The sequence below is a fragment of the Natator depressus genome, chromosome 2 (assembly GCF_965152275.1).
Source record: "Natator depressus isolate rNatDep1 chromosome 2, rNatDep2.hap1, whole genome shotgun sequence".
Lineage (NCBI taxonomy): Eukaryota > Metazoa > Chordata > Testudines > Cheloniidae > Natator > Natator depressus.
Genome location: NC_134235.1, coordinates 188,585,564 through 188,600,969, shown reverse-complemented (window position 1 = coordinate 188,600,969; position 15,406 = coordinate 188,585,564). Strand labels below are relative to the sequence as shown.

The 15,406-nt window shown below is 38.8% G+C and overlaps 1 protein-coding gene across 2 annotated transcripts in view; it reads right to left on the bottom strand.

Annotated features, from left to right (window-relative positions):
* Positions 1-7,607: 7,607 nt before the first annotated feature.
* SNRK (SNF related kinase) overlaps positions 7,608-15,406 on the bottom strand; it is a 79,921-nt gene continuing 72,122 nt past the window's right edge. For both annotated transcript variants that reach the window (XM_074945598.1, XM_074945599.1), the window contains one exon: positions 7,608-11,474. In XM_074945598.1, coding sequence (XP_074801699.1) covers positions 10,256-11,474 — 1,219 coding nt within the window. In that variant the 3' untranslated portion in view covers positions 7,608-10,255. The remainder of the gene's footprint in view (positions 11,475-15,406) is intronic.

Below are 15,406 nucleotides of genomic sequence, written 5' to 3'. Positions count from 1 at the left end.
CAAGACATCCAAAACCAAAGAAGATGTGCCACTGGACAGCCAACCACAGAAAAGGAGAACACGCCATATAGAAAGGAACGGCTGTAACTTCAGTTAAACACATTGTGAATATATCTGACTTAACTAGTAACATAGTGAGTAAAAGCAGTGTGATTCAGACCATTTATTTTGCTTCAATCTGGTATTTTTTTAAATTAAATCTTGTTTAAAGATACTACTTGAGAGTCTTAAACGTCAGGAATTTCATGGAGACCCTTCCAGGGAAGATGGAACCTACTGCATTGGGGAATCCTGACAAACAGGGCCTGAACTAAGGGACCCCCCCTCCCATAAGATGTTACAGGGATTCTGTCTGAATGATGTCTAGTGCTCATGGAAAAGAATACAGCTTAAGGAGCTAAAGGTAACACATGAGAAGTTTCTTGTAGGAGCCTGAGGACAGACACTGTGGGGATTTGGTCCCTCCTATACTACTAGGTTTTTTGTTTTGTTTTGTTTTAATTTAATTTAGTTAAGGTACTGTTTACAGGATCATTTTGCTAAAGTGCTGTGTGTGTTGGCTCTTTAAATAAAAATGAATTGAAAAATGTAGCAGCAGCCAAATAATCACAAATTTATGCCAGTAGGTCCAGTTCCAAATATTTGGTTGGAATAATGATGTGATAATACCATCTTTGACCAACTTCCTCCAAACATACAGCTGTTCTGTGAGCCACAGGGAAATCCCACCCTCCCCAGGACATAAAGAACATCAACAGTACTCTGCAGAAGCTGTGCAGTAGAGATAGCATTGTACCATGAAAAATCCCTACGCTGTGTAGAACTGAGATTGGGGGCAGGGGAGGTGTATTTCATTTTAAAAAAATATTCACATGTAGCAAACTGCTCTAAGGGCAAGAAGCGTTTCTATTTTTATGAAAAAGCAACTTGGTATGGGCCAGTGCTTGGTCCACAAACCCTTTCTGTTAATGTTTGCAAAACTTCTGATGTGGAACAAAATCTACATAATCACCTCACGTTTATATAATTTCTCTCGAATGATGCCCAAACACCTTAGGCAGTATGTAAAGAGAAGGGTCATTTCACCCACCCCGACACACAGATGAGAATGTGGTAGATACTCTGTGCTAGCACTCCTACAAAATTGGTGTGTGTGTGGTTGGGGGTTATCTGAGGAAAAAACTGATTTAGATGCAACTACAAGGAACACTTAAGATGGCCCAATGTAGATGCCTCCCTAGGATTTAGTCATGAAAATGGTGTTAAACCAGTGTCATAAGACAAATGATCAGGACGTCTGTTATATCTCTTCAGCAAGATGCCTGCTCTGCCAGCACAGTGTTCCCTTAGCACCATGCTGAGATGCCAGAAGTGTCAGCTTTTGAGCCATGAGCTAGGTTATCCCGAAAGCTTATCAATACAATGACTAAATCCCACGCTACTTAATTTACAAAAGCATAGTTCATAGTGTTAAAGAAAAATAAATCTGAGTTGATACATTGTAATATAACCATATTGATTAGATGGTAGTGGAAAGATGCTTTTTTAAACAAGTGAATATATCTGTTCCTTAGTTGGGAATTGATTCCCCAAACCAGAGAGGAAAATATTGGTAAAATGTATACAAATAAACAAACAGAGGTGAATGTAGCAGAATCTGAATGCAGAAAACAAGCATTTCCTTGATTTACTTCTAACTGTTCATTTCAGAAGCTCACTGACACACCTATGGGAGAGTCAATTTATGCTTGAGGCTCTATTCAAAACTGGAAATCACTTTTTAAAAAACAAGCTACATATTTATATCCTTCCTGCTTGAAACGCTATAAACAGATTGATTTCTAATGTGAACAAAGTCAGAGGTTCATTCTGTGCTGCACACGTGAAGAGTTATTAGGCCAAATTCCTCCCTAGTGTAATTCAGTGTGATGATACAGTAGGAATAAATGTGACTTGCTGTCATTTAATAAGGATCACAAATACACTTGAAACAGCCATTTTTAACCTAAAGCAGATGTCCGGTAAATAAATGAGTTGGTAAATCACAACAATGCATGCAAGCCATCATGGTATTTGATCTTGAATATTTAAGTTTTTCAATCATCCTCATGGTTCAGTGCTTGTTTACTGTGTTCTCGATCAGCTGTTCCTGAAGAGTCAATCTCCCACGTCAGGGACATTACACACTGCAGTTTGGGACCCAGCTTTGGGGATTACATGCACTGTGAAGAGGTGCCAGTAGTAAATTGAATCAATTAAACTTTTACAAAGATTTACCTTGTTAGTAAAAAGCCCCTGGCATCCTTCAGTTAGGTTAACAGTGGAAATCAAAGTATAGTGCACATTAGGTAAAAGATTAAATCAGTGATGAAATAAAGCACATATTTAATACGTGCTCTAAATTTGAAACTTTCTCATAACTGAAGCTTTAACAGAAAACAGTTAATGGGAAGAGACTCATACTTCAGGCTACTAAAGAAAAGATGTGTGACTGAATATAGGAACAGTTACAAGCCTCAGCCTCTTGTTAAACTTAAATTAGAAAAGTAAATCCAAGCTTTAGGCTTCAGACATACAAATTGAGACACAGTTCTGTCAATCTAAATTACGGATTTATACATAGATAATTGCCTACATATCTTGAAATTGGTCATTAGGATTGACAGTACTGATGGGCTAATTTTACAGTGAAATGCTATACAGTATTTAAAATCCCTTGAAGGGTGGAAATATTGGCTGATGCCTTCCACTTTTTGGAATCACATTTGGTCCCTCTTTTCTCCATCTTAGTTAGAATCTGTATTCTGTATTTATTGATAGATACATTTTAATTTTTGCTAGCATTATTTCAGAGTTCTGTTCTGCTCTTACTAACTGCTTCGTCTCAGGTAATTCTAAGTGTGCAAACAGGAGGAAGTAACCAGGGGGACAGCCAGTCTTGATTCTGACTAACAGGGAGGAACTGGTTGCAAATATGAAGGTTCAAGGAAGTTTGGATGAAAGTGATCGTGAAATGATAGATTTCATGACTCTAAGGAAAGGAAGGAGAGCAGCAGAATAAGGACAATGGTCTTTAAAAAGGAGATTTAAGCAACTCAGAGGACTGGTATATAGGATCCCATGGGAAGAATATATATAAGGGAAAAAGGAGTGCTGGCAGTAAGGTACAAGTGCAAACTATCTCAGTGCGAAGGAAAGATAGGAAGTACAGTAAGATGTCAAAATGGCTGCATCAGGAACTCTTTAACTATTTGAAAATCAAAAAGGAATTCTACAAAAAGTGGAAACATGAACAGATTGTTAAGGATGAATACCAAAGAATAAGACAAGCACATAAGGACAAAATCAGAAAGGCTAAGGCACAAAATGAGGTACATTTAGCAAGGGACATAAACATAAGAAAAGATGCCATAAATACCTGGAGCAAGAGAAAGACTAAGGAAAGTGTAGGTCCACTACTTAGTGGGGAGGGAGAACTAATAATGGAAGACAGCAATGCAGCGTAGCTGTTTAATGACTGTTTTGCTTCAGGCTTCATTTAAAGCCATATCTACACTAGCACTTATGTCAGCAAAACTTTTGTCGCTCAGGGATGTGGGGGGAAAAAAACACACCCCTGACAGACATAAGCTTTGGTGGCATAAGCACTCGTGAGCAGAGTGCTATGTCAGGGGGAGACGCTCTCCCACCGACATAGCTGTTGCCGTTCATTGAGCTGATTTGATTATGTCAGTGGGAGAACAGCAGCATAGCTCTATCAATACAGCTGTGCCACTGTCAGCTTGTAAGTGTAAGTGTGATCAGATGCTTAACGTAATATTAACAATAAGGGGAAGGAACATAAGCTTAAAAACAGTATATAAAGAGTATTTAAACAAGTTAGAAGTATTCAAGTTGGCAGGACATGATGAAATTCATCCTAGGGTACTTAAGGAACTAGCTGAAAAAATCTTGGAACCATTAGCTATTTTTTGGGGATTACATTCTCATAAGAAAACTAGGGAAGTGTGGTCTAGATGAAATTCCTATAAGATGGGTGCACAACTGGTTGAAAAAACATAGTAATTTTCTGTCAAACGGGGAGGGCATATCTTGTGGGGTCCTGCAGGTTTCTGTCCTAGGTCCAGTACTACTCAACATTTTCATTAATGACTTGGATAATGGAGTATAAAATCTGTGAATGACACCGCGGTGGGAGGGATTGTGCAAGCACTTTGGAGAGGACAGAATTAGAATTCAAAATGACCTTGACAAATAGGAGAATTGGTCTGAAATCAGTTAGATGAAATCAGTAAAGACAAGTGAAAAGAACTACACTTAGGAAGGAAAAATCAAATGCACAAATACAAAATGGAGACTAACAGGCTAGATGGTAGTACTGCTGAAGAGGAGCTGAGATTTATAGTGGATCACAAATTGAAGTTGGGCCAACAATGTGCAGTTGGCAACTAGGCAAAATAGTCTAAGATATATTAACAGGAGTGTTGTAGGTAAGATATTGACAGTAATTTGGTAGTGGTGAGGCCTTAGCTGGAGTATTGTGTCCAGTTTGGGGTGCCACACCTTAAAGATGCAGACAAGCACAAAGGTGACCAAAGGAGAAAAACAAAAATGATAAAAGCTTTAGAAAATTTGAGCTATAATGAAAGGTTCCCACCCCCCCAAAAACAAAAAAATCCTGGATATGTTTAGTCTTGAGAAGAGAAGACTGGCGAGAGATGCTGATACAATCTTCAAATACATTACAGGCTGTTACAAAGAGGACAGTGCATAGTGATCAATTGTTCTCCAAGTTCACTGGAGGCAGAAGAAGAATGAAATGGCTTAATCTGAGACCAACATTTATATGCTACATTCTTAAAGTTCAGATATTTAAGAGTGAGATGACACATTGAGGATGAAGAGAAACCCTCCAGGAGCAAATAGCTAAAGTTACCTTTCAATTGTTAGACATACTTGTGGCAACATAGAGACTAACAAATTTATTTGAGCATAAGCTTTTGTGGGCTACAGGCCACTTCATCGGATGCAGAGAATGGAACATTAGTAAGATTTTACACACACATACACAGAGAGAGAACATGAAAAGGTGGAAGTAGCCATACCAACTGTAAGAGGCTAATTAATTAAGATGAGCTATTGTCAGCAGGAGAATAAAAAACTTTTATAGTGATAATCAAGATGACCCATTTAGACAGTTGACAAGAAGGCGTGAGAATACTTAACATGGGGAAATAGAGTCCATATGTGTAATGACCCAGCCACTCCCAGTCTCTATTCAAACCCAAGTTAATAGTGTCTAGTTTGCATATTAATTCAAGCTCAGCAATTTCTCATTGGAGTGTGTTTTTGAAGCTTTTCTGTTGCAAAATTGCCACCGTTAAGTCTGTTACTGAGTGGCCAGAGAGGTTGAAGTGTTCTCTGTTTGCCAGAAGCTGGGAATGAGTGACAGGGGATAGATCACTTGATGATTACCTGTTCATTTCCTCTGGGGCACCTGGCACTGGCCACTGTTGGAAGACAAGATATTGGGCTGGATGGACTTTTCGTCTGACTCAGCAGGGCCATTCTGATGTTCCCTCATCATTCAGAAGCATTAGTTACCATCATAGGACTCAACCACATCAGCCACACCATCAGGGGCTCATTCACCTGCACACCTACTAATGTGATGCTATAATGTGCCAGCAATGCCCCTCTGCCACATACATTGGCCAAACCGGACAGTCTCTATGCAAAAGAATAAATGGACACAAATCTGACATCAGGAATCATAACATTCAAAAACCGGTAGGAGAACACTGCAATCTCTCTGGTCACTCAGGAACAGACTTAAAGGTGGCAATTTTGCAACCAAAAAGCTTCAAAAACACACTCCAACGAGAAATGGCTGAGCTTGAATTAATATGCAAACTAGATACTATTAACTTGGGTTTGAATAGAGACAGGAGTGGCTGGGTCATTACACATATGGAATCTATTTCCCCATGTTAAGTATCCTCATACCTTGTCAATTGTCAAAATGAGCCATCTTGATTATCATTACAAAAGTTTTTTTTCTCCTGTTGATAATAGCTCATCTTAATTAATTAGCCTCTTACAGTTGGTATGGCTAATCCTAGCTTTTCGTGTTCTCTGTATATATATCTTCTTACTATATGTTCCATTCTATGCATCTGATGAAGTGGGCTGTAGTCCACAAAAGCTTATGCTCAAATAAATTGGTTAGTCTCTAAGGTGCCACAAGTCCTCCTGTTCTTTTTGCGGACACAGACTAACACGGCTGTGACTCTGAAACATTTCCATTGTTGCCGGCCATAGACATTTTAAGCACAAAAAATAGTTGTGGTCTTGTCTAGACACCAAAATTGCACCAGTGTAACTAAACGAATGCAGCTGTGTGGGTGGACACTTAAAGTGAAAACATGGGACTTTCAACTAACCTCTTCTGTAGCCTTAACGCTAGTGTTCCATATTAAGTATACACAAGTGCAATGTGTAACTCATCAAGTGCCCTGGTACCCACTGGAATTCACAGGTCCAAGATAAGCACCCAGACTCACCATGCATTGTGTAGGGAGAGGTACAGAAGATCGGCAGCTCTCCCCTCAGCTTGTGAACACCTAAACTAGCCAGTAAGAAATGCCAAGGGGCAGGGCCTAACTCCAAATTGGAGGGAGATGCCTTCTCCTTTGCTCAGAATTCTGACACGAACCCTCAGCTGGAATTAGGCACCTAAAACAGCTTAGCTGCACAGGGGGTGGGGGGAGTAGAGAAGGAAAGCCTATCCCCTTTATAGCCCAGTGGTTAGGGTAGTCTCCTGCAACATGGAAGACCTGCTTTTAAATCCCTGCTCTGCCTGATTTGAAGCAGGGACTTGAACCCAGTTCTCCCACATCCCAGGAGTGCCCCAACCAGCTGGCTATTAGCTACTCTGCATCTCAATCTCTTCCGAAGCTGTTCCACTTTGTAAAAATAAATATTTATTGGGCCAGAAAAAGAGAGAGTTTGGTAGTCCGGTGGTTAGGGCACTTTGGCTATGGGAAGTGTGAGGTTCAAGTTCATGCTATAAATCAGGGCTTCAGACTTGGGTTTCCCTCATCCCAAGTACCCTAGCCACCAGCCAGACCCCAAAATTCCCAGTCTGCTTGTAGCCTGCTGTCTCTTGTGCAGGTTAAGCATGCACTGAGCACATCTACTGGGACAGACCCTGCTTAGACTGACAAGCCTGTTAGGGCATAAGTATGAGCTTCACTGCTGAGCAGCTAGATGACATTGCGCATACCCAACCAGCGAAAATTTAGGCACCTAGAGGAATAGGGGACAGCTGAGTGGTGGTTTTGTAAATGTCAGTAGTGCCTAACTACTACTTTAGGCACTTCCGTGAATCTAGCCTCATGTTGCAAAGACTTCCCCATCTGTTTGGACCAGACACCACCACCACCACTTCATATGTTCTGATAAGTGATACTAGAGCAGAAGAGATTTTATTTCACCCCATAGTGTAGAATGAATAGTCTGATTTAGCAAATTGTATAAAGTTGACATGGAAAACAAAGTTTATGCACCAATCAAGATGTCATTTTTATTAACTGGATTTTCCATTTCTGACACACACCGTGAATGTTTACACAATGAAGAAAGCCAAACATTGCTGGAAGCAACCGACAAGATCAGCTGATATTTCTGTACCCTCTTAACACACACATTCTTTCTTGGTGAGAAGTTATTTAATTCTGTTCTATTTTATTTTTACTGCTACGCTTAAAATTCTGTGTCAAGATTGTCACATCTTAAATACAGATAAAGTTTCTAAAGGTACATTTATATATACACACGGAGAAAAATACAAGACTAATTGTTTTTCCACAATATTTAATTTATATGCTACCATAACTATATGCAACTTTTAAAGACAGGTTAAGGGGTACAAGAAACTGTTTACTCGCTCTAAATAGTTTGGTCCAATATTATTTTAATGTAGTGGTTATTCTCTCCCTTCCTTTTACATGACAACATAATATAACATACAACACATGCACAATCATTCACCTATGAACAAATGGATAAAAGGATAACACTCAGACTAACTTTTGTACACCCAGAAGTTCAACCAACCATACACAACTAATAAGGCTATAATACAGCTATGCAGCATAAATGGTCAACACTGCTGTTCTAAAGTGAGCACCATATATACATCTGTATATAAAAACATTGGAAACAAAATACACCTGGGGTTAGTTAAAAGGTGCCATTCCAAGGCTGTACATAATATCAGGAAAGTATTTACAATACTTGGAGAAAAAAGCTGCAATAGTTTATTGCCAATGCCCTTTATAAACTTTTCTCTTACTTTTAATATAGATGTTATGCTCACTGTCTGTGAACCACACATCTTATTTCTGGCCCTTTATAAGATCCCTGCTCAAAAATATCAAGCAAATGTGTTCTATGGCTTCACCCACACATCTCTTCTTGTAGCTTTCAGTTTATAAATATCACACTGACTGAACTGCAACTGTAGCTTAAAACTGAAAAGTTCCATAAAGTAAAAAAAGGTTATCACTTGTTTTGTTTAGGGAGCAGAATGGATAATCCCTAGCTAGGCTAGCCAGTAAAAGTACTCGGTGCAATATAGATTGTCCTAATAAAATGTATCATACTAATTAAGAAAAGCCAGTGTGAACTACAGAGATTATGACCAAATGTAATGCAGTTCTTTGGTGCTCTACTCGCTCTACGGTATCCATGAAATGCATTGTATTTGACCATTGTGTAAAAATGTTACAATATGCTAAACAGTGTAAACTCCTCACAGACCATTCAATGTCTGGCTGGGGTGCTGCTACATAATACCACCAATTTTTACTAGCATTGCTTTGAAGACCCAGTGCACAGCATGAAAAAATAAAACATTCTTGCCCTTCCCAAAATTAGGAATCTGCAATATATTTTATTCTAGATAATAAAATTCCACAAAAAAGTTAGTTCATCTGGTCAAAAGTAACCTTTTGTACAGAAATATTCTAACACACGAATTTGCCATTATTTTAATGGCAATGGGGACACAAAATGGAAAAGCTAATAGCTTTAAAGAACGTGGAAGGGTATTTTCTTATGTGCCCAATTTTTAGTTTTTGTAAATATTGGCCTTGATTTTAATAGAAAATGAGAGTACTGAGGGAAATCAACAAAACAGAGTAAATACAGGAGACAACACAACATATTAAGTCCTGACAAGAGCCAAAAAGTCTAATGATGAGGAAAATTTTTATCGGACAATAATACTGATTAATTTAAATTTGCATCCAATTATTTAAACATTTTCCATTCTTTATTGCATTTTGAGATCTAAGGGTCACACTCAGAATAAGAAATACTAAAATATTTAAGGTAATTGTCATGATAGACTACTACTAACGGAAGTAATGTATACAAACTATTTATTTTCAGTTAGAATGTAAAAACTCAGAAGTAGACTTTTATAATTTACCTTTGTTATATTAAAAAAAGAAGATTGTCTGCTTGTAATATTAACACATTTCTATGGGAAAAAGCTGCCTTACAAATCTAGTTGCTTTTTAAAAAAATCTTGCCTATAGGAAAACAAGATCTTTTCAGTTTGATTTTGAGCCACAACTTTAACCATATAGCTTAAGACAAATAGGTGTGGGTTTAAAATCATAGTTTAAGATCACTAATTTTCAGTGCATCTTTGCTTTGTACAAGCCTTGGAACATCTGAAAGCTCCCTGAGGAGTTTTCAGCATCAAAACATTATTGCTTTGGTTCTGTTTCAGACACACAAAAGTATGCCACATATCACATATTTTAGATATCACAGAAGGTCAGAACAAGAATTAACATTTCACAAGCAAACAAAAGCTTCTCTCTCTCTCTCTAGTTTAAGTGCAGAATATGAAACTTCCAAGTGCTACATTTACACTAGGATCCAGATATACATTTTAATTTAATCCAGATCTTCCATAGTAAAATTATGTGTGTAAAAATTACACAATAAAATAGTCTATTATGTTGGGAAAGAAAGATGTATTGGCTAGCAGCATGCACAAAGACCATGCATTGTCATACCATCAAGCAAACACAAAATTTAAATGTAATAAATAACTGCTCATAAAGCCCACTTTAAAATATTAAGACAAAAAAAGGGGTTCATTGAAATAAGGTGTTCACAGCTCTGAACAGGAAGAATGGTGTTGTCAAGTAGATTGAGCTATTAAGTCAGGTCACTGTCAAATAACCTGACAACAACTAGTTTGACTGGAGGTACACAGCAGTCCCTCCTTGGGGTTCCGCTGAATATTCACAGATATAGTCTTTTCACAGAGAGGTAGTTGTAGCACATTATTTTTCAAGTTCTTACTCTTTATCCGTTCCAACTCATTTGCTGTGTCTGACATTTGGTCAGAAAAGAATTTTATGCTGCCCAACGATGAAGCTGGATTTGCACTCCCAGTAGAACTTATGCACATTTTCCACATTGATTTCTCTTGCACTTTCACACTGGAAAATGACAAATTGTTTTGAGGATCAATAATGTATTTAGTGCTGCCATGAATCTGCGAACCTAAGCAAAGGCTCATCAATTTTAGGCTTTCAACCAGGTCCCCTGCACTTCTAGAAGATAACTGCATTGAGTTTCCAGATCCAGCACATTTACGAGTAGAACCTGAAGTGTTATTAGTGCTACCACTGGAGCCTGTGGAGGGACTTCCCCCACTTTTGTTGTTATCACTAGGGCTTGTTTTGTCTACGCCTCCATTTCCATTGCTTGGTTTGCTCTGTCCACCACCATCTCCTTGGTTTCCAGGTGGCCCTTCGCTACTATCCCGTCTATGCCAGGAGTATGTAAACCCACTATCTTTATCTAGCCGTCTCCTACTTTCTGAGTCATCATCACTAGTTTCTGAGCTACTGCAACTAGACCCCCGACCCTGGCTTTTCCTTCTGTGGTAGCGCTTATGCACTGTGCTCGGTGAAGCAATATTCATTTTTAACCTGCTAAGCTTTGGGGGTAAGTTCTCATCCATGTCAAACTCATCATCTGACTCCCCTTCCTCAAATATTTGATTGAGGACTGGTGCACTCTTCCTGGAAGTGAGACGATTTGTAACCGAAGGCTTGCGGCGCAAAACAACTTGAGTTGAAAGAGAAATGGGTTTCTTATCTTCTTCATCTTCCTCTTCATCTTCTTCTACTCTAAACAAGCACTTCCGGCCACTAGTGGTGGGTTTTAAGCTCACTGAAGGAACCACTGAAAGTGCTGGCCCAGCTAATTCAGGGATATCCTCTTTCTTTGTTGAATCGCCAAGTGCCTTACTTCTGTGACCATTAAGAACATTTTCAGCAGTGCGAGCTGGAGACTGAGGAACAGTTGCATGGGAGAGAGGAGAAGCTGTAAGGTCATCCTCCAGGTCCTGGGGTACATCGATTTTTGTTGGCCATGATTGCCTACGTAAGAGATTGTGAAGGGAAAAAAAGAGTAAAATTAGATTTGACTGATAGCTTAAGAATACACAATATAAAATCGTCGCAGTATAGAGAGATCATAAAGGCCACAGCAATTATCCTACTTGGCAAGCCAGTACAATTTATAAATAGTAATTTTAAAGAAAACTTAAGAAAAATGATAAGTATAATTTAAATTGGTTGTTGCCAATTTAGAGATCTGCAAAATCCATGACAGCTCTCAGAAAACAAATTGAAAAACCTTTCTTCAACGTCACAGAAAACACTAAATCAAATGTTTGTGGGAGGTCTAGAATCAGTATGCACTTGGCAGGGAGGGTCCTGTTCCTGGAGCTTTTCAAACACAATCTAAGAATGACGGTATTGTAGACAAGGTTAATCTGGAGCTTTTTTATTCTTTCCAGTCTTCAATAAACAATATAAAAAGCCATCAATTCAATGGCTTTGTATTTGCTCAGACATATTGCTAGTTTTCATCTTCTCATTCACATTTTTAAACCATTAATTCAGAAAAAAAATGACATTTTCAAATGTCAGTGTCTTTTTTTTCTGAACATATGGTCTAAGTTTGCTTTTACAAAATTGCCTTTACTTAAAGTACACGAATACAGCTGATAGAAATTTTTTACCTTAGAATTTAAACTGTAACACGGTTGATGTACTGCCACTGACTAAATCAATTTCTCCTAGTCATTTTAATATTCAACCAACAAGTCATATGAGTCCAGGCAACAAAAAAACATGATATTTTCCAAAGACATTTTATCTGTAATTGAGTGGAACTTTGAATGTAATATGACTGCGTATTCAGCACAAACCTCAAATCAAAGCAGCTATGAAAGAAGTGACACTTTAAAAGGTTGCAGAAGAGTTTTTCAACTAAAGGTTGGGGGAAGCCAACAGGTGCAGAGGAGCACACCGTCAGGACAGACACATCCATTAGAGGAGTATTTATTAAAGGGGTTACTCCAAATCACAGTAAAGGAGAGAGGATAGAAGTTGACAAAGTACAGGTAGGAACTGAATAGAAACAATCAACAACAAAAAAGAGTCCCATTCAATTATGTCCCATGAAGGCAGATAAATATTAAGATGGGTGAACTTGAGTGTGTGGTATTAAATTAGGATATTGATATAATTGACATCACAGAAACTTGGTGGAACAAAGATAATCAATGAGACACGGTAATACCAGGGTATAAAATATATAGGAATGAGAGTAGGTTACGCTGCTGGGGGAGTGTCACTATATCTGAAAGAGAACAAAGTGTCAAATATAGTAAAAATCTTAATTTAATTGAACAGTACCATTTAATTGAACAGTACCATAGAACAGTCACAAGAGTAAAATACCTGCAAACTGCACAGAAACTTTAAAAAGAGGTTCAAACTAAATGCATACCCCAATTAAAAAAAACAAAAAACACTAAGACCATCAAAAAATCCCACTATGCTAAACAAGAGTAAAAGAGGTGGTTTGAGACAAAAAGGCATCTTGTAAAAACTGGAAGTCAAATCCTACTGAGGAAAATACAAAGGAGCATAAATTCTGGCAAGTCAAGTATAATTAGGCTGGCCAAAAAAGAATCTGAAGCGCAACTATAAGACGACACAAAAACTAACAGCAGGTTTTTTTAAGTACATCAGAAACAGGAAGCCTTCCAAACAATCAGTGGGGCCACTGACCGATCAAGCTGGTAAAGGAGCACTGAAGGAAGACAAGGCCATTGCGGAGAAGCTAAATGAATTCTCTGCATCGGTACTCACTGAAAAGGATCTGAGGGAGATTCCCACACCTGAGCCATTCATTTTAGGTGACAAAGCTGAGGAAATGTCTCAGATTGTGATATCAAAGGAGGTTTTGGAACAAACTGATCAATGCAACAGTAATAAGTCACCAGGTCCAGATGGTATTCATCGAAGAGTTCTGAAGGAACTCAAATACGAAACTGCAGAACTACTAACTGTGGAATGTAACCCATTGCTTAAATCAGCCTCTGTACCAGATGACTGGTGCATAGCTAATGTGACATTGATATTTAAAAAAGACTCCAGAGGTGATCCTGGCAATTGCAGGCAATTAATCCTAACTTCAGTACCAGACAAATTGGTTGAAACTGTTGAGAACAGAATTAACAAACATAAACAAACACAACATGTCAGGGAAGAGTCAACAAGGTTTTTGTAAAAGGAAATCATGCCTCACCAATCTATGAGAATTCTTTGAAGGGTTCAACAAGCACATGGACAAGGGTGATCCAGCGGACATAGTAAACTTGGACTTTCAGAAAGCGTTTGACAAGGTCCCTCGCCAAAGGCTCTTAAGCAACATAAGGAGTCATGGGATAAAAGGGAAGGTCCTCTCATGAATCATTAACAGATTAAAAGACAGAAAACAAAGGGTAGGAATAAAGGATCAGTTTTCACAGTGGAGAGAGGTAAATAGCAGTCCCCCACCCCCAATCACCCCCAAGGATCTGTACTGGGACTTGTGCTATTCAGCATACTCATAAATGATATAGAAAAAGGGGTAAACAGTGAGGTGTCAAAGTTTGCAGACTATACTAAATTACTCAAATAGTTAGGTCCAAAGCAGACTGCGAAGAGTTACAAAGTGATTTCACCAAACTGGGAGACTAGGCAATGAGATGACAGATGAAATTCAGTGTTGATAAGGGCAAAGTAATGCACATTAGAAAAAACAATCCCAACTATACATACAAAATGATGGGGTCTTAATTAGCTGTTACCACTCAAGAAAGATCTTGGAGTCGTCATACTTAGTTCTCAGTGTGCAGTGGCAATTCAAAAAGCTAACAGAATATTAGGAACTAGTAGGAAAGGGAAAGATAAGACAACAGAAAATATCATAATGCCATTCTATAAATCTATTGTATACCCTCACCTTTAATATACATGACGTTCTAGTCATCTCATCTCAAAAAAGATATATCAGAATTGGAAAAAGTACAAAGAAGGGCAACAAAAATGATTAGGAGCATGGAAGAGTTTCCACATGAGAAGAGATTAAAAAGATTGGGGATTTTTCAGCTTGGAAAAGAAAAAACTGAGGGGAGATATAATAGAGGTCTATAAAATCACCAATGGTGTGGAGAAAGTGAATAAGAAAGTGTTATTTACCCCTTCACACAACACAAGAACCAGGAGTCACCCAAAGAAATTAATAAGCAGAAGATTTAAAATAAAGATAAGGAAGTATTTCTTCAGTCAACCTGTGGAATTCATTGCCGGGGGTGTTGTGAAGGCCAAAAGTATAACCGGGTTCAAAAGAGAATTAGATAAATTCAGGGAAGCAATTAGCCAAGATGGTCAGGGATGGAACCACATGCACTGGGTGTCCCTAAACTCTTGACTGCTAGAAACCGGGACTGCATGACCAGGGGTGGATCACTCAATAAAGTACACTGTTCTATTCAATCCCTCTGAAGCATTTGGCACCAGCCACTGGTGAAAGACAGGCTAGATGGACCATTGGTCTGACCCAGTATGATTCTCAGTACATCAGAGCAGTGCTTGGTTCACCCGAGGATGGGTTACAAACATGGCTTTCTGACACAAACTGGGAGGTGGGGAAGGTAGTGGTACTCTTCTGTGCTCCACCTACATCAGACACTGCTCACAGTTGATTAAGCAGATTTTCACACTATGATCGTGTATGTATGCTCTCTGCGCTCAGCTCCACTTAGTGGGGTCCAGATGCATCCATGGGCTATGCTGGGCTCGGCTTCCCCTCTGGGAGGCTCGAGTGTCCCACTGGGCCTTCGTGAGCTTGGCTTCCCCTTAGGAAGGGCTCAGATGCTCCAATGAGCTTTACTAGACTCCTCCTTGATTTGGGGGCAGAAAAAGTGGTGATATCTTCCAAAGCCACTCACTGGGGGTGCCCCTGTGGAAAT